Source organism: Aspergillus pseudotamarii (genome assembly GCF_009193445.1).
Source record: "Aspergillus pseudotamarii strain CBS 117625 unplaced genomic scaffold BDV38scaffold_109, whole genome shotgun sequence".
In the NCBI taxonomy this organism is placed as follows: Eukaryota; Fungi; Ascomycota; class Eurotiomycetes; order Eurotiales; family Aspergillaceae; genus Aspergillus; species Aspergillus pseudotamarii.
In genome coordinates this window covers 53,988-77,809 of record NW_022475123.1, presented here as the reverse complement: position 1 = coordinate 77,809, position 23,822 = coordinate 53,988, and the positions used below count along the sequence as shown (strand labels likewise).

General features: G+C 48.4%; 9 protein-coding genes across 9 annotated transcripts; 5 read left to right on the top strand and 4 right to left on the bottom strand.

The window, feature by feature from the left end:
• Positions 1–36: 36 nt before the first annotated feature.
• Positions 37–644, top strand: BDV38DRAFT_288678 (uncharacterized protein; the record flags this gene model as incomplete). Its single annotated transcript, XM_032061081.1, has 2 exons — positions 37–310; positions 436–644. 2 exons carry the CDS (start codon positions 37–39, stop codon positions 642–644), a joined length of 483 nt encoding a protein of 160 aa, XP_031907539.1.
• Positions 645–2,868: 2,224 nt separating this feature from the next.
• BDV38DRAFT_275932 (class I SAM-dependent methyltransferase) lies at positions 2,869–5,418 on the top strand (the record flags this gene model as incomplete). Its single annotated transcript, XM_032058118.1, has 6 exons — positions 2,869–2,937; positions 3,469–3,630; positions 3,953–4,074; positions 4,153–4,391; positions 4,443–4,620; positions 5,250–5,418. 6 exons carry the CDS (start codon positions 2,869–2,871, stop codon positions 5,416–5,418), a joined length of 939 nt encoding a protein of 312 aa, XP_031907538.1.
• A 1,154-nt stretch (positions 5,419–6,572) lies between these two features.
• Positions 6,573–8,170, top strand: BDV38DRAFT_17960 (KRR1 small subunit processome component). The gene is made up of 3 exons (XM_032052056.1): positions 6,573–6,959; positions 7,028–7,300; positions 7,370–8,170. Exons 1-3 carry the CDS (start codon positions 6,900–6,902, stop codon positions 8,117–8,119), a joined length of 1,083 nt encoding a protein of 360 aa, XP_031907537.1. The 5' UTR covers positions 6,573–6,899; the 3' UTR covers positions 8,120–8,170.
• A 589-nt stretch (positions 8,171–8,759) lies between these two features.
• On the bottom strand, positions 8,760–12,474 carry BDV38DRAFT_288675 (vacuole effluxer Atg22 like-domain-containing protein; the record flags this gene model as incomplete). The annotated part of the gene is made up of 7 exons (XM_032061080.1): positions 8,760–9,594; positions 10,564–10,892; positions 10,956–11,117; positions 11,174–11,298; positions 11,368–12,123; positions 12,196–12,230; positions 12,290–12,474. The coding sequence occupies 7 exons, from the start codon at positions 12,472–12,474 to the stop codon at positions 8,760–8,762; spliced, it is 2,427 nt and encodes an 808-aa protein (XP_031907536.1).
• Positions 12,475–13,101: 627 nt separating this feature from the next.
• BDV38DRAFT_275928 (putative bifunctional fatty acid transporter/acyl-CoA synthetase (FAT1)) lies at positions 13,102–15,226 on the bottom strand (the record flags this gene model as incomplete). Its single annotated transcript, XM_032058117.1, has 5 exons — positions 13,102–13,273; positions 13,340–13,489; positions 13,548–14,694; positions 14,754–14,909; positions 14,980–15,226. 5 exons carry the CDS (start codon positions 15,224–15,226, stop codon positions 13,102–13,104), a joined length of 1,872 nt encoding a protein of 623 aa, XP_031907535.1.
• A 643-nt stretch (positions 15,227–15,869) lies between these two features.
• On the top strand, positions 15,870–18,247 carry BDV38DRAFT_17874 (putative peroxisomal 3-ketoacyl-coA thiolase (Kat1)). The gene is made up of 6 exons (XM_032052040.1): positions 15,870–16,577; positions 16,650–16,745; positions 16,800–17,648; positions 17,722–17,786; positions 17,840–17,951; positions 18,014–18,247. The coding sequence occupies exons 1-6, from the start codon at positions 16,473–16,475 to the stop codon at positions 18,050–18,052; spliced, it is 1,266 nt and encodes a 421-aa protein (XP_031907534.1). The 5' UTR covers positions 15,870–16,472; the 3' UTR covers positions 18,053–18,247.
• A 498-nt stretch (positions 18,248–18,745) lies between these two features.
• On the bottom strand, positions 18,746–19,459 carry BDV38DRAFT_275926 (ML domain-containing protein; the record flags this gene model as incomplete). Its single annotated transcript, XM_032058116.1, has 3 exons — positions 18,746–18,841; positions 18,941–19,157; positions 19,242–19,459. The coding sequence occupies 3 exons, from the start codon at positions 19,457–19,459 to the stop codon at positions 18,746–18,748; spliced, it is 531 nt and encodes a 176-aa protein (XP_031907533.1).
• A 1,260-nt stretch (positions 19,460–20,719) lies between these two features.
• On the bottom strand, positions 20,720–21,350 carry BDV38DRAFT_275925 (H(+)-transporting V1 sector ATPase subunit F; the record flags this gene model as incomplete). The annotated part of the gene is made up of 4 exons (XM_032058115.1): positions 20,720–20,860; positions 20,946–21,132; positions 21,242–21,276; positions 21,333–21,350. The coding sequence occupies 4 exons, from the start codon at positions 21,348–21,350 to the stop codon at positions 20,720–20,722; spliced, it is 381 nt and encodes a 126-aa protein (XP_031907532.1).
• Positions 21,351–21,411: 61 nt separating this feature from the next.
• BDV38DRAFT_17745 (Nur1/Mug154 family protein) lies at positions 21,412–23,293 on the top strand. Its single transcript, XM_032052021.1, has 2 exons — positions 21,412–21,963; positions 22,066–23,293. The coding sequence occupies exons 1-2, from the start codon at positions 21,706–21,708 to the stop codon at positions 23,152–23,154; spliced, it is 1,347 nt and encodes a 448-aa protein (XP_031907531.1). The 5' UTR covers positions 21,412–21,705; the 3' UTR covers positions 23,155–23,293.
• The last annotated feature ends 529 nt before the right edge of the window (positions 23,294–23,822 follow it).

Sequence of the window (23,822 nt, the reverse complement as noted above, 5' to 3'; positions counted from 1 at the left end):
TTTTTTTTTTTTTTTTTTTTTTTTTTTTTTTTGCGTATGTCTGTCACGGACGTACAAAAGTGTAATGTATGTTGTCCCAATACTTACTGGAGGTTGAAAAAGAAACTGAATCGGGATTTCTACGCCTTCGCCAATCGCAACCAACACCTCGTCGGACTTGCCCCGTCGAAACTCGAACTTCACGCCGATGCCCTCTTTCTCGCGGATGGCCTTATCCCGACTCCCGCTGCGCAGCAGCTGAGGGGCGAGATTGCGCATATCCACCGGTTGAAGGATTTCTCGCTGCATTTGACTTTGGCTCCTGCTGACTGTATGATCCCTCTATCCATGGACCATATTTAGTCCCCATTGGTACCTGTCACACGGAGACGAGGGAAGACTATACATGTTTTGTCTAGAGATGAAATTAAAACTGACTCGGAGATTAATGAACAGGCAAGAAAGTGATTGAAGCTGGTTGGGGCCAACGGCATAGATTATCTGGGGTTCAAGCTCCAAAGGCGCTTTTTGGAGGAAAGGTGATCTCGCTTCCGTCGGAGTATGTTTTGATTTATGCCCCGCGCACTGAAGAAGAGACTGCGTTTGTGGTGGAGATCGTTGTTGCTAGTGTGAAGTATATGACTGGATCTTTGGAGGTCAGGTAGCGATGATATAGGGTACGAAGGTATAGACGTGTACTGTATGACGTTATATGAACAGACGCAATAAAAATCTTCCCTCTCTCTGTTTGTTGGCTGAAATACTACAAAGCTACTCTGAGTATTATCTTTGCCATTCCAACATAGATCTGTACGCACAGACAGATCTAGAGACAGTGTGGAGGGACTGTGACAGATGGTCAAAGCAGTCGAAAAGAACAAAAAAAAAAGAGAGACCGAGAAAAATAAAGTGGAAAAAGGATAATTAATTAAAATGACGAGAGACGTGCAACGTAATGATAAAGGGATTGCAACTCCATCGAGCGTGCTACTTGCTGCAGTACGATGTGGGTAGGGTTTTAGTACGCCCACACTAGCGGGCCTAACCGCTGTAGTCTCCGGCGCTGCGCACTGCTTTCCCGAAGCTGAACCGTGGTTCTGGGATCGCTACCAAATATGCCTTGTCAACCCTGGGCTTAAGTCCTGTTGTCGAGAGACCCGACAGCTTGGGTGCTCACCTGGCGTTGGCCCTGCATGGATTCCTGGTCTGCATGCTTAGCGATGGTCATGGATGTACGGCCGCAAATCAGACGGTGGTCATGACCAACACAATATCCTCGTGAAAATCCGCTAAAACGGTCGAAGGAAGAGCAATGCTCGACCGAGGCAATGCTGATTTGCTCGTTGGGTTCCCATCTCACCTTCCTCTCCGTTAGTGGAATTTCCCTGAAAGTAACCATTGAACTCAATCCCAAGAGCGGAAATCGGCATCGTAGAGCTTTGAGGATGCCGCAAAGTAGTCTATAGCCCTCGTATTCTCTGTCAGGTCAATCAAAGACAACCTGTTCCCATACTCCACAATTGTTCAGGCCTCTGACGCCCCGACCCATCGCTTGCATATCTTGACTCTTAAGAGAGCCCTCCGTGCGACCTAAAGATCGTTGGCCCACCCGCCAAGCGCCGTCGCTTGTCAGATATACTCTGCTATTCTCAATCGGGGCAGTGACCCATCGTGTGGGCGTCTTAGTGTCATTTGTTTCAAGCTCTAGCACGACGGGTGACGCACAAAAGGAGCGGTGAGAACGAGGCGCGGGCTGTCATTGAGGGGAAAAAAAGAGTGAAGATTAAAAAAAAAAATCCCAGAGAGAATATAGTTCAAAGAATTGGACTAGATTGGCAGCCAAAACCGATATATTGCCCAGTGCCCTGCTGATCGCTGCGCTCACAAGCCACTCCTCAAGATTCCCCCACTTAATTCAAATCGATGCCGTCATTTTTCTTAAATTACTTACCTTTGAATGGCTCTGGTATCGGGATAGTCAGACTTAGAATAGGTGGCTGTTCGCGCACAGCCAGCACCAAGCTGAGGTCAACGGCTAGACCATTGGCCATCCCTACGGCCAGTATGAACGCGGTCCGACGGCGCAAACCAGCGTGCTTTACCTTCAGCTAAATCCTTAGTGTATCCGCAATAGCTGCTTGCATCTGCAGGGTGGTCGTCGGATATTTCTTTCGTTGTTAATGATTCACTGTCATAGACCCCCCCTCTCCGGCGATTAATTCTGCTGGCATAGGCATCCTAGCGATATTACATCATGACGTGCCACCCCCACCATGCAGGCCTGTCCTTCAATCCATATTTTCATTTTTATTTTTATTTTTTTTTTCTTTTTTTGTGCAGATCTAGCGTTGTGTGGCCATGCAAAGACTAGGGCTGTGATGATTTCGAGTTACTGATGCTGCCTGGCCAGGGCTGCAGAGGCACGTAAAAATCGTATAGGAGACAACACGTGAGCCCTGTACTAACAGCGAAAATGCCAAAAGTCTCCGTGCCACTAGGAACAAGGATCTGAAGACGATCCCCAAGAGTTCCTATCAAATAAGGGAGCTGGAGAGAAACCGAAACTCTGTGTGACGATGTCTAAAACTGCTCTCAAATATACTGGCTGGTTGGGTGATGGGTGAAGCCCAAGGGTTTGTGTATTAGCCCTCCTAGGCGTTGAAACCCGGCGGCATCGGTGGCCCCTCCGGAAGCACAGCCGACCCCCTCCCTTCGCTGCAAATTGGTGGGATGTAATCCAGGGGAAAAATACCTCCGAGGTAGTCGTATTTCTTTTTAAGACAAGGACAGACGGTGTTTAACCTGTTGTCATGGAGGGAAATGTAGTAGTTCGGAATGGTGGCCTGCCATTGACTGAATTTTGCCTCTTTGAAGGGGGGTTTAAGGACCATGATTTGCTGTGTTCTTCCAAATGGCAAGACAGATGAACGGATTTTCCTTTACCGGCCGTACATTTTAGTACGAAGACTCAGTCCCGCATAGGACGGACTGCTTCACCAATAGCCCATGGAGTGCAATATAGTCATTTTTGGTTCGTGTCCAGCGGTACTTTTCTCGTCGAATATTCTTCGTGCCCCGTCGATCGCTTCAACAAAGAGATCCCTTAACCACAACATAATCTGCCATCCATTCCCCCACGATAGAGACGCCCCGAGAGATGGGATTTCATTGCTGTCCTTGATTCAATCTGTTAAGCTTCATTCAACCCACTTCCCCGTGAGCATTCCAGGAACGGGCCTACAATGACGTACCTAAACCCCGTCCCTAGACCGTGGACAGACCATGAGCACTGACTTTCTGGGTCGTTAAGGAGCCCTGACTCGGAAACGGAAGCGTTGGACGACGTGTACCTTGAGACCGTAACCATCCAAAGTCGCGTATTTCAAAAGTTCTCAATCGACCACCAGATATTTTTTGAGCCGGTGGACGGAGTAAGATCAGGAAAAAGTCTGGGACTCGGGACAAACCTGACCGCTGATCCACCGCCAGGAAGAGGCAGAACGACTCGAGCTCCAGCACCAGGTTTTCGACAAGGTTTTCGACAACAGGCTAATTTTTCCGCCGATCCCGCGGCCTCAAAAGATCCTCGACTGTGGCTATGGCACTGGCTCGTGGGCCATCGGGGCTGCGGAACAGCACCCCAAATGCAAGGTACGTCGTCCAGGTGGGTTCGGTCTCCCAGGTACCAACCAGTTAATTGCTTCAACTGAAGGTCATCGGCCTCGATATATACCCCTATATGAGCCCAGACGATATACCGGAGAATTTATGCCTACAAGTGAGTCCAGCATCTCTCAACTGCGGCAGCCTCGCTATGCACGAGTCGCTATAACCATGCCCCTTTCCACATTCTCACTGTTCGACGAAACCTCCCCTGCGGCCCCATTTTGCCGAATCTAGCGAAGATAATTCCCGAACGGCAGCCTGTCAATTCTGAGAAATGTGTCACTAACATATCTATGTCCCCATATAGGTCGATGATCTGAACCGTCCATTCACATTCCCCCCCAATAACTTCGACCTTGTCCATTCAAGGCTGCTTGCAACTGGCATCAACCGAGACCGGTGGCCCTCCTATATCCGAGACATTAAAAGGTCTGATTCCTGACGACCGGCTCTCTGATCCAACACGGGATACCACCGACGCCTTAGACTAACTTTTGGTTGCCACAGAGTTTTAAAGTCAGGGGGCTGGGTGCAACTAGTCGAGATATACTTCAATGTCCAGTCAGATAACGGCTCAATCACCGAGCAGCATGCATTGAGACAATGGAGCACACAATTAATGGGCTCTTTGGAGGAAGTGAAGGACCTTCGCGTTGGGACAAGGCTGAGGAATCTTCTGACAGCAGCAGGCCTGACCGAGGTCGATGCTCGGATGATCCCTCTTCCTCTATCCGCGTGGCCAAATGGTAAGGTGCATATATGCCATATGAGTGAAAGGTTTCTTTAACACTGGACAGACCCAAGGATGCGAGACATAGGCGCCGCAAACCGTGATAATGTTAAAAAACTGCTTCCCGCGTTGGGGCTTTATCCATTTACCCAACGACTGCGGATGCCCCCACAGCAGTTTGCAGAGCTGATAGCGCGAGCACAGCAGGAAGCCGATACCCACAATTTGAAGGCCTACTTTCCCTTGTGAGTCCGCTCTTCAAGCAATCCGTGACGGTGTTCTAACAACACGAGGTATGTTTGCATCGGACGAAAACCCTAGTAAATATTGCCGGAGGGATGGGTGTGATATTCAACCCGCGATCCTCTTCCCACGATTAGTAGAGAGCTGTTGTATCTCTATCGAAGACGTTTCTGGCTTAACTGCCCAAGGGAACCATAAAAGTTCCATCATCAGATTAGATATTTTGACATTGGACAGGTAGAGCTTGAAAGCAGCTAAATATTGGTCAGTTTCCACCGGAACATGTGTCTCAGTATCTCTCCTCCCCTCTAGGAGTTGTGTCCCTGGCGGACCTAAGTACAACCACCACCCGCCTGACTAAACCGTCCACAAGCAACAGTGTAGTTATCAAAACTAGCAGGTAACACCATACGCCAAACGTCCGACGGGAGGCTGTCTCTCGCGCATAACGGTACTCTACAGGGAATAAAGATAGCAGTGGGCTCGAGTTCGGAGATGGGTCACTTGGATAAAAATGAAACCGGTACCTCGCGGGCATGCAATACGAGGATTGAACCCTCAAGAGACCTGTATTAAAAGACCGGGCAGGGCCCTGGGCGTATGCCGGATATGCCGCTTCGTTTTGGCCCAGGCAAAAAGGTTGTGTTGATGGAATGAATCCTTCTTTCTTCAGCCAGCTGGCTCTGAGTGAGCGGTCGTCTTCGTTTCTAGGAAGCAATGACACTGACGTCGTTGTCTTGATCATATATCGGTCCGGGAGGTGCCACCGTGGATCTGCAACTGTCTGGAATATAAAGTGAGTGCTAGATGGAGACCGTTGGTCCAAAAGCCAGGAAGACCACTCAAACGAATGGGAAGAAGGACTCAAAGAAAGCCCGTGCACCTAGAATCGTCATCTCAAGAACTAGCGAGCATATCACGAGTATGATGTCTTGTGGGGAGAGATCTCGTTGTTCGATCTGAGCAAGGTTCAGTGGAAACTCCAACGGAGTAATCCACCACGTCGAACCTGAAGTTATTGTCACCTAAGAAGGGGGAGAGAGAGAAGGGAAGGGAAAGGGAAAGGGAAGACGGTGTAGGGGACAAGAAGGACTGGGAAACGGGCCCCGTCTCGGGTAGGTTACCAAACTGACGGGTCGTCGCTGAACTTTAAGCTGGAACAAAAAAATTACCTGCTAAAATCGTCCCTCATGGAAGCTTCCTCCCCCCCCCCCTCTCCTCCACCATAACCATGTCTTTACAATGTCCAATTACTACTGCCTTGATTACTAGTGAAATACTCTAGCGAGAATTGGCATGGATCCATCCAGAGCCCTCTAGCGGATCGCTCAGTAGGATTGGCGTTGCCAATCTCTGCCTTCCAGAGTTGGACGTTACGACTAGTAATAGTGGCCACCACTTGAAACTCTAGTTACACCATGAAGAGCAAATTATTAAACCAATGGGTAAGAGAGAGAGTTAAGATGATGCTACAGGCAAACTTTCATATTCCAAACGGTCCTTTGTGGACTCTGGTTGGTGCTATCGTCCTGATGGGAAAGTTTCCCACGATAGACTGTGTGGGGCAAAGGGAGCTGCGGGCCTCTGTAATTTCCCAGTTAAACCTTGCCTTTCTTTCTCTCCGTGATTAAATGGCAAAGGATCATTGCTGTTGAGTAATCAAGCACCAGGAGCCAACAGTGGGTACAATTTGTGTCAAGAAAAACATTGGATTATCTCGCTCTTCCAAAAACCAAACCAACGTGGGCTGGTAGGTGTCTCTGGTTCCGTGTCCCAGAATTGCACCAAGGAGACCCAACACCACGGACATGGAATGCTAAAAAGGGGCTTAGTTGAACCTACCATTCTCACAGCTGCATCTGATCTATCAAATCTATGACTCGTACAGTAGCTAAGTCAACCCGCGACTAGACTCGGGAAACCACTGAAGCAACTACCATGTGGCAATCCGTGGCTTCATTTCTTCCGCCTGATTTAACTTATCACAAATTGTGGAATGGGACCCGCCGATAAACCAAGGGTCGACCAACCAGACAACCCAATTGCAGGAGGAGCACCTTTGAGGCTCATCCGCATAGGCGCCCGAACCATTCAATCGGGCGCTTGTGCGCCTACGGCGCATATTTACCTACGTACGTTCCGCCTTAGTCGCTCGGCGCGCTAAATGCCAAATATGGTAAGTCTCCGCGCGGATCAGAAAAAAGTTGGCCGCCAATTCAGATCCGTCGAAGAATAATCCTGTACCACCTGCCAAAAAGACTGCGCAACCCAATCTCCCAAAATGCCGTCCACATACAAGAGGGATAAGCCGTGGGATACGGACGATATCGATAAATGGAAGGTTTGTTCTCTTTTTGTGATTTCCCCAGGTGATATACGCTCGTTTCCTAACCTACCATCTGCGACTAGATCGAGCCATTCAAAGCCGATGATAATGCCGCCGGTAGTTTCGCCGAGGAATCCTCTTTCGCTACGCTCTTTCCCAAATATCGTGAAGTATATCTGAAGGAAGCATGGCCGGTTGTAACAAGGGCTCTGGAAAAGCAGGGAATCGCCTGTACTCTAGATTTGGTGGAGGGTAGCATGACTGTGAAGACCACCCGGAAGACTTTTGACCCAGCTGCAATCCTTAAGGCCCGTGATCTTATCAAGCTTCTTGCCAGAAGTGTGCCTGTGCAACAGGTAGGTTGATCATCTACTGTTTCACAATATTATCGGGACCCATCCGCTGACCGTCCCGACCAACGATAGGCTTTGAAAATCCTCGAGGATGGCGTCGCATGTGATATCATCAAAATCCGAAGCCAAGTCCGCAATAAAGAGCGTTTCGTAAAGCGTCGCCAACGTATCCTAGGACCCAACGGTTCGACTCTCAAAGCTCTCGAGCTCTTAACCGAGACATATATCCTGGTGCAAGGAAACACCGTCTCCGCAATGGGTCCTTTTAAGGGACTGAAAGAGGTGCGCAAGGTGGTGAACGACTGCATGGCCAACATCCATCCCATCTACCATATCAAGGAGCTCATGATCAAGCGTGAATTGGCCAAGGACCCCACTTTGGCCCACGAGTCCTGGGACCGATTCCTGCCAAACTTCAAGAAGCGCACCCTCTCAAAGCGTCGCATGCCATTCAAGGTCACCGACAAGTCCAAGAAGGTGTATACTCCTTTCCCACCGGCCCCGGAGAAGAGCAAGGTGGACTTGCAGATCGAGTCGGGCGAGTACTTCTTGTCCAAGGAAGCCAAGGACCGTGCACAGAAGGAAGAACTTATGGAGAAGCAGCGCGTGAAGCGCGAGGAAAAGATGAAGGAGCGGGCCAAGGCATTCGTGCCGCCCGAGGAACTGGAGAGTGCCAAAAAGGAAAAGAAAGAGAAGAAAGAGAAGAAGAAGCGGAAGCGCGACTCGGAAGCAGAGGCAGACGTCGATGGTTCCGAAAAGAAGGAGAAGAAGAAGAAGAAGAGCAAGTCGAAGGAGAGCGCCTCATCGGATGGGGAATCTTAAATTTGTTGCTGATATATATGTTCCCCTTATGCTACTCTTTTTTCCTTCATGTTCTCCGTCAGATATTGATCCTTCACGTTCACTTTCCCGAGATACGGCGCTTAGGCATAGCATGGGCTGGAGTTTTTTTCACTCTTCCAAAAGTTCGGACCCAAAAAATTATATATCCTTTTGCTTCTTTCTAGTGAATTTGCTTCCAACATGTATAACTTGTTTGTTTGTAGTGTGACAGTAGCTCCGAACACAAAGAGAGATTTACCTAGTATAATCTCATTTACTAGCATGTCCTACAATGCAACTAGCAGTGGCTTGACTAAACTTCGCCATCGTCATAGCCTACTCCATGTACTCCCTTTTACTGGCAGCATGTAATGGACTCTCCCGACTACCTAGCATATAAATTAACTATATCAACCCAAATACATAAATCACCACATTCAGAGTAAAAACAAACACAAACCCATCCGGTAACAACTCATACATCGACAATGACTTCAACAGGAAGAGACAGACAATTATATCTCAACAGAACAAACAATATTCCATAAGAAATCTAAACAAACAACGAACCCACAACCTCATAGATCGACCCTTACACTATACACAATCCCCAAGGACACCCCACAAAGACACTCAACATCTACCCCCTCAACATCTCCTTCAAAGCAGCTACCTCCGCCTCTCTCCTGGCCAGTTGGAGCCTAAGCTCGTTTCGCTCGTGCTCCATGTCCCTCAAAGCATACTCCAGTTCAGCAATGCGATCACGTCCCTTCTGACGGTACCTCCGGGCAGCCATGGTGTTGCGCTGTCGTTTGATGGCTGTTGTGGCCTTATCATCGCTAGGGTCCTGTTCGAGGGTGCCAGCTTTTCGCTTAGAACGACGGTTGCTCGACTCTTCGGGGGATAATGTCTCAGCTGGGTATTCTTGGGCGGGTAATGAGTCTGCGACGCCAGTGTTCGAAGGTAGAGTTTCGTTATTGATGAATCCGGGGTTCTGTTGCTGAGATACACTATGCTGGTGAGAGTCTAGGGAGAGGTGGTTATCACCATGGGTACTAGTAATAGGATAACCTGGTACCGGTAAGTCATGGTTTCGATCACATTGGTCAAAGAACAACCAAACAATAAAAGACATAATACCATTGAACCCGGTCCCCGTATACGACGCATTTAATGGACTGGACAGCCTCGCCAGAGCGGTCTCTTCGATTCGACCGAACGGCGCCGTAAGAGAAACAGAAACCAGCGTGTTCGACGATGGCGACAACATATCCGAAGGAAGTAGGGGATCTGGTCGGCCTTGAGCGGCAACAGGGCGCTGCTCAGACTGGGTCTCTAGCATATCATCGTTCCAGTTAAGTCCTGGTGCCGTGAAGTCGGGTACCGACTCCCAAGGGGGTTCACCAGGGAGGGACTGGTTCCTTCTGCTGCTGTGGTCGGGCGAAAACCATGGTGTGCGAAATGGCCATGATGGACTTGGGTGGTTGTTGTGCGGCCACGAGCTCAAGGTTTAGGGCCTCCCTCTCCTCTACAGGGGAGAGGCTGATGCTTGGGGCTCGATTTTGACACACTGCGTGTAAAGTGGCTGGGTTTAGCAGCTCACTTGTTGAGATTGTTGGTGTAAGGAAGAAACCTAGCAAGTTGGAGCAAATATGCACTTTGCTTTATATAGTACTTGTGGATACCCACTGGTAGACCCTCGTACTCTGAGGTGGGCCGCTTTTGCCGCTATTGGAGGGTGTCAGTCACTGTCTAGTAGGAAATTACAGCTCAATTATTCTTTATTGTTGACCCATAGCTAGTTACTATGTATGAGCTTACTTTAAGAATTAAATCACAGAAATTCCATACTATAAGGAGTTGCTGTGCAACAAAGTGATAGTCAATCCCGGACTGACCACTCTAGCAACTCTCAGCCGGGTGCATGGAGTTGAACCATAGATTAAACATTAGTAAAGCAGTCAGAATGAAACTAAACAAGAAAATTAAATGATCTAAATTCCTTCCAAGCTTCGTCCGAGGGCTTCGTCCGAAAGCCTTACCCAATGCACTTCGACTATATATCCCCACTTACTCTTTTGATATACATGCGGGCATTCATCGGGGAAAGTCATAATGAGTCATTCTGATTAATCCGGTGCTTACCCAAGGTCTGCATGGAGACACAGGGGTCAAATTAGCCCTTTATCTATTAAAGGTATACTATAATGTACTGTAGAGATAATTGCACAGAGCTCTATGCTAATCGAATGAGTAAACGCTGAACCGCAGGCCCTCCTCCGTACACAAGGTACACAACCTCAAACTAGTGCATAACACCATGATAACATACATTGATTTGGAAGATATCAGATATAATTCATATGGCTATAAGTTGTGTACACAGTACACCAATCCTCCCGGTTTCTCCTCCAGGTCCCTACAGCGAATACTATATAACTCACATGTCCCCCGACCCATTCCCATCCTTACCCTGAAGAAACTGCTCCTGCTCTCGCCGACTCTTCTTTAGATCCAGCCAGATCGCTAAAACAGCAAAACTGGCCACGCTCAGCCCAAATAGAAAGTAGAATGGCATCGAGGCGTTTCCAGACGGGGTCGCATCGATAATAGCACTCGAGACCAGAGGCCCAATGAACGACGAGGTCTTGCCAACGATACTGAATAAACTAAAGAAGAGGAAGTCGTGGCCACGGGGTGCGACTTCGGAGATCATGATTTGCGAGTAACTATACCACGGGCAGACGAACAGGCCGTAATATACTTGGTAGAGCTATTTCTCGCGCAGTTAGTGTCCGACAATACTCTCAGAGCGGAGAGGAAGTGTCTGACGTACCCAGAACTCCCAACCATGGTGGAAACCAAATTTCTGTGTCCAGATGCCTATCATGCCCCAGCCATCGAGTAATATAATTGCGACGGCAATGGTGTTGAACATGGTTTTAGTGCCGAGCTTGAAGCGTTGCTGGATGAACCAGAAGCCGTAGATCCCCACTGCCTGTTTTGATTGGTTAACCACGTACGAGAGAATACTAGATAGGTTGGTGCACGAACCTGAGCTGCGATTCCAGCGATCAGAAGGTAAGTCAATTCCAGAGTGTTATAAGAGACCACACTGTTCTGCAAGGTCGATATCACAGTCACAGTTGTGTTCAATGAGTCTCCCAAGAGGAAATATCCTATGGTTCCGATTAGTAACTCCATAGAACAACCCGATGCATTGGGAAAAGGCCAAGATGGAACCCTACCAACAAGATAAAGCAAGCTCTGTTTCAACCTCCACACCTGCTTCGCAGCATAATAAAGCTGCCACAGACCCGCGACGAAGATATTTCTCCCCTGCGGATCTTGTCCTGGCCGACGCTTCTCAAGGAAGAACCAAGGTAACGAAACGAGCAGCCACACACCACTCGCAAAGGCAATCAAAACACTCAAGCCCCAATTATTATTTTCCTCACTTGCATTGACACGCACTCCAAACATGATACCCACAATAATCGCAAGGATGACCACCTCGGCACAGGACTGGACATAGAAAGCCATGTTCGCCAACCTACTCCGCTCTATCGTATCGGCCTGGTCGTATTCATCACGCGATATAGTTCCCGCGGTGTAGGCATCGGCTTTTGCTTTCATCTCAGGTGTATTGCGTGCCAAACCCGGGAATGCTGCCGTCCAGAAGGTCAGCGTCGTTTGATAGGCGATTAAGCCAACGATGTACAGTCCCACGCCGACGTGCCATTTGTCTGCCGTGTGGACGCCGAGCCAGCCGAAGCCGATAGCATATGCGATTATTGAAAGGGTGATCAGGATATTGGGTCGCCATGTACCGAAATCGGCGAAACTACCGATGACTAGAAAGATGACCACTTGGATGGCGAACGAGATTCCATTGCTGAGAAGTACGATACTATTGATGGAACGCTGTCGTCCTGCAAAGTAGAGGGTTCCGCTATCGCCTGCGGCTTGGCTGAGTAGGTTTTGGAATGCAGTTGGGCCGAAGTCTGCAAATAGTTAATGGTTAAATCGAGTGGGTTTTCTATTCGACCCGAGCGGATGGGAGAGGGGGACCCTACTGAATAGAGATAATCCATTGTTTCCAATATAATAACTGATTTGATGTTTCTCATTTAGCAATATTTTCGTTTCCACGACATATTATCAACGCACGCATAGTATGCCCATATTTCCCATTTTGTGGTACAGTATCTCACATCAAACTGATCAGGTGCGATTGGCTGTTCCAGATCCTTATCTGGAGTCGATTCCTGAAAAACCTGCTCCGAGAGTTTCCCATCGTCTACGCGAGACTGGTGGGTATGAGATACCTGTGAAGGTGCACTGGAGTCTGTCATGGTGCAGCTGCGGTTAATGTTGAAATTTTGCAGTGCTGAGCATCTTTTTTTTTTTCTTAAAACAGACTAGGGCAGCCTTTATATACTAAATGCAAGAGATTTTAGCCCCGCGCCTTACGATTCGACCGACTATGATACAAGATATCCGAGCATATACGACTAAGAGGTATCGAACGAATAGAAGCAAGGGCAGGGGAAGCCGTGTTCATGCATTGGTTCACCAGTGGCTTAGTTTCATGCCGATCTTTTGGCCCTAGCTTCATTCGGGAGATTAGATTGGAGTCGATTGCGGCTGGCATGCCGTTCTTGTGTCAAGAAGAAAAGAAGCATTTATTCAAAACGATAAAAGTAAAATAAATCATAAGCAGGAATAAATCGAAAGCGAACAAAAATGTTCGTATATGTGCCAAGGGGCCTAAAGTATACAACTGGGTAATCTGGGTAACCGTACGGAGTCGAAGTTATGTAGATGTTCTCTTGTCTTGAGACAACTGCCGAACAACTTGAAAGAATCTTGACCTTATGCTCTTAGCGTCTTGGCATTATATGTACACCATCAAGAGGGTCTATCTCAGAACCCGTTCGCTCTTGGGAACAAATATTAATACGTACATGCCCCCCTCCCCCTCACAGCTTCGCCTGTCCACTTTCGATCGAAGACCAGCTTCGGTCGTCAAGCTTCTCGTATGTCTTCCCGTTCAGCCAATACAACTTATCGCCTTTCCAGTCCCCTCGTGGATCCCATCCCTTCTTGGCCAAATCACCCTTAGCTTGCTTGAAAGTGACGCCAGTAGCAACCCTATGAGGAGATAAAAAGTACGTTAGCGCATAAACTATTATGAACCATTGGTTGTCCGAGTCTTACTTCTCAGTGAGTCGGACAAGCCGTGGCAGAGCGTACGATGGCACACCCTTCTTCTTCAGCTCACGGTACAAGTTCGACATAAATTCAGACTCCACGGCTGCGGAAGAATCCTCAAGAGTGACTCCCGCAGCGCCAGCTTGTCCATCATACCTACGATCAGGATGTTAGTATATGGCTTGAAATGGCCAGCAACACATATCGGACATACCCCTGGAGCTTCACACCGTAGACGACGGCATCATGAACGGAAGGGATTCGGCAAATGTGGTCTCGGACTTCTCCTGCACTGACGTTCTCGCCTTTCCAGCGGAAGGTGTCTCCTACCCGGTCCTGGAACTTGACCCAACCGTCTCCGTCCTGAACCACAAGGTCACCTGTACGTTGGAAGATGTCGCCTTTCTCGAACACGTCCCGAATAAGCTTCTTTTCGGTGGCATCTTCGTTGTGGAGATACTCAGTGAGTAGCCCGCGATTTCTGACCCGCCCAATTGCCTCGCCTTCCTCGCCAAGCTTCGCCCTGATGCAGAAGCCTGTCCTTGGGTCCCGGTAGGGCATTTCTGTCTCAGTATCATATTTCACAATGAACACATCGTCTTCAAAAAGCCGTCTGATCGGGCCAGAAAATCCAATTTTCCCTGCACCCCATGCTCCGACACCATGGTTATCGAATTTGGCCACGCCCTCGGTTGATCGGTAGAACTCACGGATCTCAGGGACCGCAAACCTTTGACGGAAGCGCTCCCAGATTTCCCCACGGAGTCCGTTCCCACTAGCCACAATGCAAGAATGATCTTGGTCATAGGGCGAAGGCGGTGTTGACAGAAGGTACCTGCACAACTCGCCAATGTACAAGATACGCGTGGCTCTTGAATCATGGACATCTTTCCAGAACTGCGAAGCCGAGAACTTGCGGCGCAAACACAAGGTGCTCGCGTTCCCAACCGAGTAACACAAACCCGTGAAGAAAGCGGTGCCGTGGAAAAGAGGAAGGGGAGAATATGTGCGCAGTGGGAAATACTTCGATGGATTGTTCGCGTCCGCCGTGAGCGGATTAGATGTCACGAGCGTCATCATGTTTCGAATTGCACATGCTTTGGGTTTCCCGGTAGTTCCAGAAGTGTAGATCAAGGCGCACAAATCGCTGGGCGACCTCTTAGCAGGAATCAAGCCAAGGGGGATGAGCTGTTGCAATTGCGCGGCTGTGATAAGTTCTGTCATTCCCGCAGAGTCGCCGTCGAAGGACGATATATTCAGCGCAATATGAGGCAAATCAGAGCAGACAAACTGTGATAAATCAGGTGTCGAGATGATAAACTTGGAGCCAGAGACATTGAGGCAGTGAATGAATGTGTCATCTATGCTCGCCTGGATTAGATTCCGTTTGACATGCATAGGTTCTAGTTCTGGACAATACCTCTCAGGTTCGTATTTATAAGTGCAGCGACACAGCCCAGCTTCGAAAGTGCATAAATCGTCACGACCATTTCTATAGAATTAGTGGTGAAAACACCAACGAAGTCTCCTGATATAATGTTTCGTCCATGGAGAACCGTAGCAAATCGATCCACAACTATGCGAGTGTAAGTTTTGCTGTAAGAGCTATGTCCAAGGATCGCTAATAAGACAAGGGGTGTACGTACGGTCCTTCAATTGGCTATATGTCCATGTCTTGTTCTCAAACCAGAGCGCTTCTCTTGAGCCATGACCTTCGACTTCGATGACTCTTTCAAGCATCTTGTAGATCGTGGTTGTGTCACCCAGCTCCGCAATTCGCTGGCCGAGACGCTTCGTAAAAGCCCGATCATTGTATATCGTCGATATGTCGGTAGAAATGGAAAGTTTGGCATTGAGATAGGCCGCCGCACCCACTGAGAGGGCTGAAGCCATTGCCATTGTTGGCGCACTAATCTCTGAGAAGAGATCCATTACGCGGCGGGAACCTGATAAATGTAGAACTGTAGGTGTATGTTTGAGATCTTCTGTGGAAATTGTACTGATTGGGTTGGCTAATTCAAAGCAGCCACAGGAGTACTAAACAAAGAAAATGGACTTCGCATTGATCACCGCTCCATGGAAAGTGTCAAGTCAGTTATGGCGACTGGGGCTGGAGAGCACGAATATAGCGAACAATAGTTGTGTAGCTTGGACCGATCGGAACTTAGAGACGGGACCTGAAAATTGCCGGCCATGGTGTAGATCGAATGTCTGGGGTCTGGGGGCCTCCAAACGGCAATCAGGGAAATGCTGCCATCCGATAGATCGATTGTTCAAGCTAAGGGGCTTGAAAACGTTGGTACCGCCACTGGGGAGTAGCGCGGTTCTGTCCCACGGCCTCCACAGATAGTATTCACAGTTGCTTACCTTCAAGTACTATCCTCTTTGACATTCAGCCTGTGGAGACCCGAAAGTGACAGCCATACTGTCGATGTCAACCTTGGAATAGGGCGGGACAAGACGAAAGCAGGAGCGAAAACCAAACATGCCTCAGAGCTCAATATCATGACACTGTGCATACATTATTAGTAGTATGGAATACATTGTATTAGCATCATGAGTACACCGTACTCCCCGATCTAGCAAGAGTTTGAACGACTAAGGTACAGAATACAATATCGATGTAGTTACTACTCCAATTAATTTCCCCATATTCCGTACTGTGTAAGTATGGCTGCTCCACTTCTCCGTACTAGACTTGCTTATTAGCTTCCCCACAACGGTGGTCGAAGCCCAATCATGGCCTTGCACTGATGGATCCGACCGACAGCCGAGGCCACCCAACCGTACCGTATCATACGCCTGTGTTACAGCTTGACGGCAAGTCCACTCGGCAAGGTCTGGACAATTTCCAGCACCGAGCAACGGCTTCTATGAGACTAATCTTTGAACCAACCTGATCCATTGGCTGTGTCCCAACTTTCGGCTCGGTATTTTGATCCATTCGCCGACAGTGTTTTTGTTCCCCCAGACTTAGGAACCGCGGCTGATTATGCTTCTGATTTTTGCCCCAGGTTATTATATTATTGCGACGTGTGCATCATTGCGGGGGAGCTAATAACTTCTGTCTTCTCCAAAAAGAAGTAACCTTGGAAAAAGACATTCGTAGAAGTACTACCGTGATCAATAAGCTTCCAACATGTCTTCGCCTCAACAACGACTATCTTCTATCGCAAACCAGCTTACGAGCCCTGGTGCTACGTCCGCAAAGTCAAAGCTCTTAGCGAAGAACCCTGACGATGTGGTATGTCTCTTATGTTTCGACATAATACACCTTGCTTGGGGTAGGATCAAAGACTGACTAGGTGTGGAATAGGTGATTACTCTCGCCCTGCGGACTCCTCTCACAAAAGCTAGGAAGGGTGGCTTGAAGGATACCACGATAGATGATCTTCTCATCTCACTGCTGACGGTAGAGTGCCTGTCTGTTCCTGTCGAGCTTTTCCATGTCTAACATAAGAGATAGGATGTGCGCGAGCGGTCGAAGCTCGATCCTAACCTTGTTGAAGATGTCTGTGTCGGGAATGTCCTTGCTCCTGGCCAAGCTTACATCGCCCGTTCCGCTGTGCTGGCAGCTGGTTTCCCCGTCACCGCCGCAGCATCGGTTGCCAACCGATTCTGTTCTTCTGGATTGCTGGCGATCCAGAACATTGCCAACCAAATCATTGCCGGTTCAATCGATGTTGGTATCGCAGTTGGAGCAGAGAGCATGAGCACCAACCCCGACAACGGTGCCCCAGAGCTATCCGACAAAATCACATCCCACCCAATCGCCTCCCAGAACAAGCAGCCCATGGGTCAGACCTCCGAAAATGTTGCATCTCAATTTGGAATCACTCGCGAAATGCACGACCAGTTCGCTGCCAAGAGCTACCAGAAAGCAGAGCATGCCCAGAAGGCTGGCTGGTTCAATGACGAGATTGTTCCCGTTCACACCAAAGTTAAGGATCCTAAGACTGGAGAAGTGAAGAACATTGTGGTCGATCGTGACGATGGTATTCGTTATGGCACGACTGCCGAATCACTCGGCAAGATCCGTTCAGCTTTCCCCCAGTGGAAGCCCAGTGCTACAACGGGTGGCAATGCTAGTCAAATTACCGACGGTGCCGCAGCACTCGTCCTCATGAAACGATCCCGCGCACAAGAACTGGGCCAGCCAATCCTGGCCAAGTTTGGCGGGGCCACTGTTGCTGGCTTAGAGCCCCGAATCATGGGAATTGGTCCGTCTATCGCCATTCCTAAGATCCTTTCCAAGTTCGGCTTGACCAAGGATGACATTGATATCTTTGAGATCAACGAGGCATTTGCATCCATGGTGAGTAGAGCCAATATCTCTGTCCTCATCGTTGCCCCTAGACCGATAAGACAAGTCATTAACGTATACCCAGGGTACTTACTGTGTTCAAAAACTCGGTCTTGACGAATCCAAGGTGAACCCTCGGGGTGGTGCAATGTAAGCTAAACTATTAGTGTAAACTCTTTGAATGTTATCGCTAACCGATATAGTGCTTTCGGCCACCCATTGGGATGCACAGGAGCACGACAGGTTGTTACTGCACTCTCCGAATTACGGCGACAGGGCAAGAAAGTGGCAGTCACCTCCATGTGTGTTGGAACTGTGAGTAATTCCTCTCCTTGGTTCGAACATTCGAAGTTAGCCTTATACTAATCACCTTCTAGGGTATGGGCATGGCTGGTATTTTCGTCTCCGAGGCCTGAAGCTAGATATTATTGTTTAGACTGAAGGTTGTACAGTCATGATATGTAAATATGTTATACCTAGACAATTCCGAGCATAATATGGAGTTCATGCTGTTATCTCGCGCTACAGAATAGGGACGTCGATGTATCTCGCTCCTGGAGCCCGGTTTGTGTTTATGGGTAGGACCAGCCTTTGAGCTGGCGTATGAAAGGATGACTCTGTTCGCGGTGCTATAGTTACTACGTAGCAGCTAGTGCATGTAATATCCGACTAAGATATAAATAGCCTTTTACCGGAGGCATCATAATTCAAACTTAGTTTTGGGAAGACTTGTGGAAACGTTGCAGATAGGAAATCTTAGATCGACTTCGTGCACGGCAATCAAGAACGTTTGATACAAATAAACCATGCGTATGGACACTAGAGCTCTACCTGGGCTGATGATACAGATGCAGCTAAGCGATGCCAAAACGACATATATAAATAAACCCGAGCTTGAAAAAGAAGGCGGTAGTATCGAGCGGATGCTCCGAAACGCCGTACAAGATATAGCGAATGAAGTCGAAAGGAATCATGAATCATGCGATTGGAAAGAAAGAAAACAACTGCTGGTTTGGGTACATGGCGAGGTTCGTAATTAAGTATACGGCATGCTCAAACTAGGTTGAGCGCATCGATATCTAAGTGCAGGCTGTACATTTGCCGACCTCTCAGAAGTGACCCTTGAATTCAATATTAAGGGCCTTCAGGCAAGTGATACGCTCATTATCCTTAGTGTAGACATCGGCCTGGACAGTGTATTTGCCCTATCCAACAAGACATCTATTAGCAATCTACCCTCGCCAGGGTCGAGTATACTTGCTGGCAAACCAGACCCCATCTAAGTATGGGACGATACGACTTACCGGAGGAATCTGCTTTGGCAAGTCAACCTGCTTGGTCAAGGTCATGTCACCTGGGCCCAGAGGACATTTAAGGTCTACATTGACGAGTTGTTCGCAGAGGTTGGCTGTCTGCCTGAGAAGAGTAATCAAGCCATATTTGACCTCCAAAAGCACATAAGCACCATCCTCGATCTTTTCATGCAAGGTGCCCGAGGCCGTGATGACAAGTGTTTTGCCACTATATTCTATTAGCCCTGATGTTCAATATCATACTAAAGAACGTTTGTGTATGCTTTTCGGTAATTGCTGTTCGTTGACGTACGGAAGAGGTGGGTTAGGTGACAAGTCCACCTGTTTAATATCTAGGATATCGTCCGCTGGGTCGTCACAATACTGCAGAGGGTTATTCCCTGCGACGGGTTTGCCTTGTTCTTGGATGATAGGGGATTGAGATGACTTGAAGAAGTCGACGCTTCGAGCTGTGGTGGAGACGGGGGCGAGGCAGACGAGAAGCGCAGCGGCACTTGATAAGAACTTCATGATTGCGAGGGTTTGTCAAACAGCTCGGGATCAGACCACGATGAGATGGGATATCAAATCAAATGATATAAGTGCTACTCAGACCTGTGATGACGATGGTGGAAGTTGCAAGTATATAGCAAGTACTAGTAAGTTGTACCTCTTGGAAGGTTAAGTTCAGTAGAGGTGCAGTGGAAGGGAGAAGCGGTGTCATGGGACCCCATGACGAATGGCTGGGCACACGTGATACCAGCAGAGGCACAGCAGTCTGATTGGTGGGAATGCCATGCATGGCGCTTGATATTCAACGTTTAAAAGCATCGTGCTAAACTTTCGAACCAGACTTGAGACATCTTGATCTCTGAAATGTATCTTGTTGCTCACCATAACGAGAATCGAAGCCTCATGGGTCTGAAGCATGATATCCGTCCGCAACTAAGCTTATGGAGCCCAAACGCCTATCGTGGAGATTGACCCACCTTCGCAGGCTTCTCTAGAAATAGGATTGGATGAGATGATTATTCTGCGTATAACCTTAGAATATCTTAGCAATAGCCGAAGGCTGGACCATGAGAGCCATGTTCATATCATCCCTACAACTTCATCTCGTCAACATTAGCCAAGAGAAGGCTAGACTTCCTCTGACGGTCTAGCGATCTGCCCCGCCGCTTGTTCAAAATACTGGCCCCCCATTCGCGCCACGGTTACATTGACCCTTAAGAGGACGGAATGGGCGCAAATTCTGGTTGCGAAACTTACCAAGTAAAAGGTCTCCTTTACGTGTATCCCATACTCAGTCCATTCTAGATCTATAGGTTTCTATCTAGGGCACGTCGCATATATCTATAGGCCGTCGGCAGAGATTCATCGGAAGATTTGGATTGCTCCAATGCACTGTCAATTGAGTACCTACGATTTCATTTCCGCTGGATGGATGTTGAAGTGACTAGTCTTCCGTTGAGAGGAAGATGTCGAGCAAGTCTGGCAAATTGTCAATTACTGTTTCTACCAGCTCACTGTTTACCGGACACAAAAAATCCCACACATTCTATTTACGAGATGTCAAAGACGATTTCTTCCGCAGGATAGTCGTCTTGACATTCATAATCGGATGAATGCCATTCTCTGACTTATCAATGGTAGGCATATACGAGTCTATATGGAACACCTCTTGGATAAATTGGGTATCATCCCCTTGCACAGTTCCATTATCCCACAACCACATATGACACTTATAACACGATGAGGGTAAACAAAGGAAGAACAGGGTACTCCTTGGATCTATTCCCCAAACAGACGCCGCACCCGTTTAAGCACGCTGTCCTTCTCGGGGTCGTATGGGTGATCCTTGCTTGGAATTTCTAGAACGGCAGGAAATGGATCGGCGAAGGAATCAACACTGTGGCGGATGCGCTCTGCAACCTGTTCTTCCGTAAGCACGGCGACCAACTAGGCAGAGCTTGAACATTTTTATTGTTGGGGGAAGCACTTCGCTTGCATAACGTACGTGTTGATTGATGAGAACGATAGCAATATCTTTTCTTTCTTGGGTGAAGTTTTGGAACGCTTTCTCAATCGTAGAGGTTTCGGTCTTGGAGTCTACCACGAGGAAATTCCGTTGGGAGTCGGGGGGGTCTGTGACATGCTTTGAGAAGCCGATTAGCTCACCATCGGACATGTCGGCTGCTATAGCGCTCTTGAAAATACTCACGCCAACACCTGCGAGAAGAAGTCCAGTCACTGAGCTGATATAGGAAATTAGCAAAACTTTGGTTCAGGATAACCCCACAGGCTGTAGATTACTCTTCATCTCCGATGACAGCAAGGAACTGCCGGTCCTGTAGTGTGTCAGCCGTCGAATCCGTGCAGATAAGAAGGGAAGTGAACAATGTACCTTGGCTTGGGCCGCCATTATGATAGATATGAGCGGTCGGCGAAGGAAACAGCTCAAAAGCAAGTGGGATCTAGGACAAGGGTCACACTGTCCCCGTGGAGTCTCGACTTCCCGCAACTTGATCGGACAGTCGTCATAAGTGGCCCCGACACGGCTTACCTAAGCGCCATTGTATGCACTTTTTCTCTCGGTGTTGTTGTATGTTTACACGAGTGGGACGGAAAACTTGCTCTCAGCCTCTTATATTTTTCTTGCCATAGGTAGGTCCGGTTGGTAATTCTTCTCTGCCCTGTGGCGCCACTCAAAAGGCTAATTAATACCTTTCTTGATCTGCAGTTTCTCGCGCTACCATCGTAGCTTCTCTGGCGTCACGATGCCCCGGCTCATACGCCGCCAACCATTGGCAGAGCGTATCAAATCCTATCTAAACCCCTTGGACTTTCTCCTATGGCTGTCGGAAGAGATAGATGCAAATGATTGGGATCAGTTTGAGAAGGACTGGGCGCTGCCTCTGGGTGTGGTCTTGAATGTGGTGTTTTTAATCGCAAGAGCCAACACTCAACCCAGTGGCGGGAGAGCCATAGACGATGTTTTCGGCGAAGATGGAGGTACTCCCTGGCTCAGCTGGTTTGTAAGTTGTTTTTCGATGGCCATATATCATCACCACCTATATATTTGAGGTCCAAGCTCGGTGTATAACGTATTTTGGCGCTAATGAACACCATCATCACAGGCTTCGTTCGTCGTCCATCTACTCGTTTGTTTTACCGGGCTCAATGGTTTCTATACATTTTACCGCAAACGACACTATCGCATGTTTGAAGCATCAATTGACCGCGCACCTGCGACACCATCGGCTCACCGTGTACGTGTTGACTCAACTCCAGCCTCCCCGCTGCGATACTTTGCAAATGCGATTTCTGGGTCGGCACGATCAAGAGCGCACCCCGATGCGCAGCGCGACGTGTGGGAGCTTGCAGTCTGGGACCCTCTACCGATTTGCCTGCGGTTGTTCTGCCTTTTTAGCCCTGGACACGTTTTAGTTTATTGGCTTTTCCTGCCTACACAACTATCAGATCCGCGACCAAGTGTCACCATTGTGACGACAATCGTTTTGACAACGCTGCTGTCAGTACAGATGACCTTCCTATCATCTTCCTTTAAGCAACAGGCAAAGGATTCTACACTGGTACATAAAGAAGTGTTGAAAGAGTACGACACAAAATATGTGCACCCTCGAACTCAGCCTTTAATGAGAGATGTCGGCACCCAGTTTTCCGACGCAGGTGTCACCCAATCCGGCTCCAAGTCTAAGTCTAACAAAGTGGACACTTATACTCCTACATTCATTGTCCAGCGGGGTTTCAAAACCAGCCCGAACCCCAACTACCTTAAACACGTTGACCCGGATGGTATCTCTTCTGGACGTCAATCACTAGCTGGAACCCCTTCTGGTCCGTCTCAATACCAAGGCCCACTGCAAACACCAAGTCATTTGCGGGACACTTCTCCTATTGTTCGAGGTCCGATCTCGTCAATTCGGCAGCCGCAGTTCCGTCAAACCCCTGCCGCCACGGGAGATGGTGGCAGTTTGGGTATTTACTCGCATGCTAATTCCCCGTTGAGGAAATCAAGTTCCACGAACTTTGACCGTCGTCTTCAGAGTACTGGAGATTTCTTTTATAGGGAGCGAGGTGCAAGTCCAATGAAGAAGCCGTCTAGTCCGCTGAAGAGGAGCAATGTTCCTGGTGACGCGAGCCCCATTGCGTCAGGTTCAAGACGAAGTCATCTCGACTTACGTCGCCAGACAGGAAGGTTCTAAACAACTCAGAGTTATGAGTTGTTCCTAGTGGAAGGCGGGATAACTTCATGATAGGCTGATGCAGCACGCATTCCTCGGAATTATTATATCGTTCACCGCATATAGTCTTGTGGACAACATTTAACTAAGCATATGGGTGGGGAGTTTGGGAGTCCTTAGTCTTTTCTTCAGCTCAAAGATATATTCCTATTGCGTTCAAGGGGCACAGTGTCGAACCGTATCAACTCGGGAATGTAGGCTGATAACACACACGGCCAGCCACTGTATTATATGTCCCATGTCGCATTGTTGCGACGTTTGGAAATTAAACTTGAGTCAACCCGCAAATGAGGAAGCCAAAATATGTTCAGTCTGCCCGTTATTTCCTAAAATTCCTACTTGGTTACTTGGGATCCCGCTTGGGGCATGCCAGATAGGCAGGGGCGTCGCTGCTTCCACAGATGTGACCTAAATAGAAAGGAACCGACCAAGCGCGTGTGCAACTGCCATACCAAATATCGTCAGGGTGGGGGCACCACATTCCATGCTAAGCGATTCCTGTCTCTTGTTGCATTCCTCGAAGTGGTGAGTTGGATTCCTTAGCATTCCAATCGTATCATTACGCACGTCATCCCTTTACAACTCGGAATCAGCCTGCAGAGCAAATGTTCTCTCGAACTCTCTTCGCA

What these genes read in the sequence shown, in the direction of transcription:
- BDV38DRAFT_17745 (XM_032052021.1), top strand. Translation starts at nt 21,706, where the DNA reads ATGCCCCGGCTCATACGCCGCCAACCATTGGCAGAGCGTATCAAATCC. An exon ending in CTCCCTGGCTCAGCTGGTTT is followed by an intron (nt 21,964 to 22,065) that starts GTAAGTTGTTTT and finishes CCATCATCACAG; the next exon opens with GCTTCGTTCGTCGTCCATCT.
- BDV38DRAFT_17960 (XM_032052056.1), top strand. Translation starts at nt 6,900, where the DNA reads ATGCCGTCCACATACAAGAGGGATAAGCCGTGGGATACGGACGATATC. An exon ending in ACGATATCGATAAATGGAAG is followed by an intron (nt 6,960 to 7,027) that starts GTTTGTTCTCTT and finishes ATCTGCGACTAG; the next exon opens with ATCGAGCCATTCAAAGCCGA. An exon ending in GAAGTGTGCCTGTGCAACAG is followed by an intron (nt 7,301 to 7,369) that starts GTAGGTTGATCA and finishes GACCAACGATAG; the next exon opens with GCTTTGAAAATCCTCGAGGA.
- BDV38DRAFT_17874 (XM_032052040.1), top strand. Translation starts at nt 16,473, where the DNA reads ATGTCTTCGCCTCAACAACGACTATCTTCTATCGCAAACCAGCTTACG. An exon ending in CGAAGAACCCTGACGATGTG is followed by an intron (nt 16,578 to 16,649) that starts GTATGTCTCTTA and finishes GGTGTGGAATAG; the next exon opens with GTGATTACTCTCGCCCTGCG. An exon ending in CCTCCATGTGTGTTGGAACT is followed by an intron (nt 17,952 to 18,013) that starts GTGAGTAATTCC and finishes ATCACCTTCTAG; the next exon opens with GGTATGGGCATGGCTGGTAT.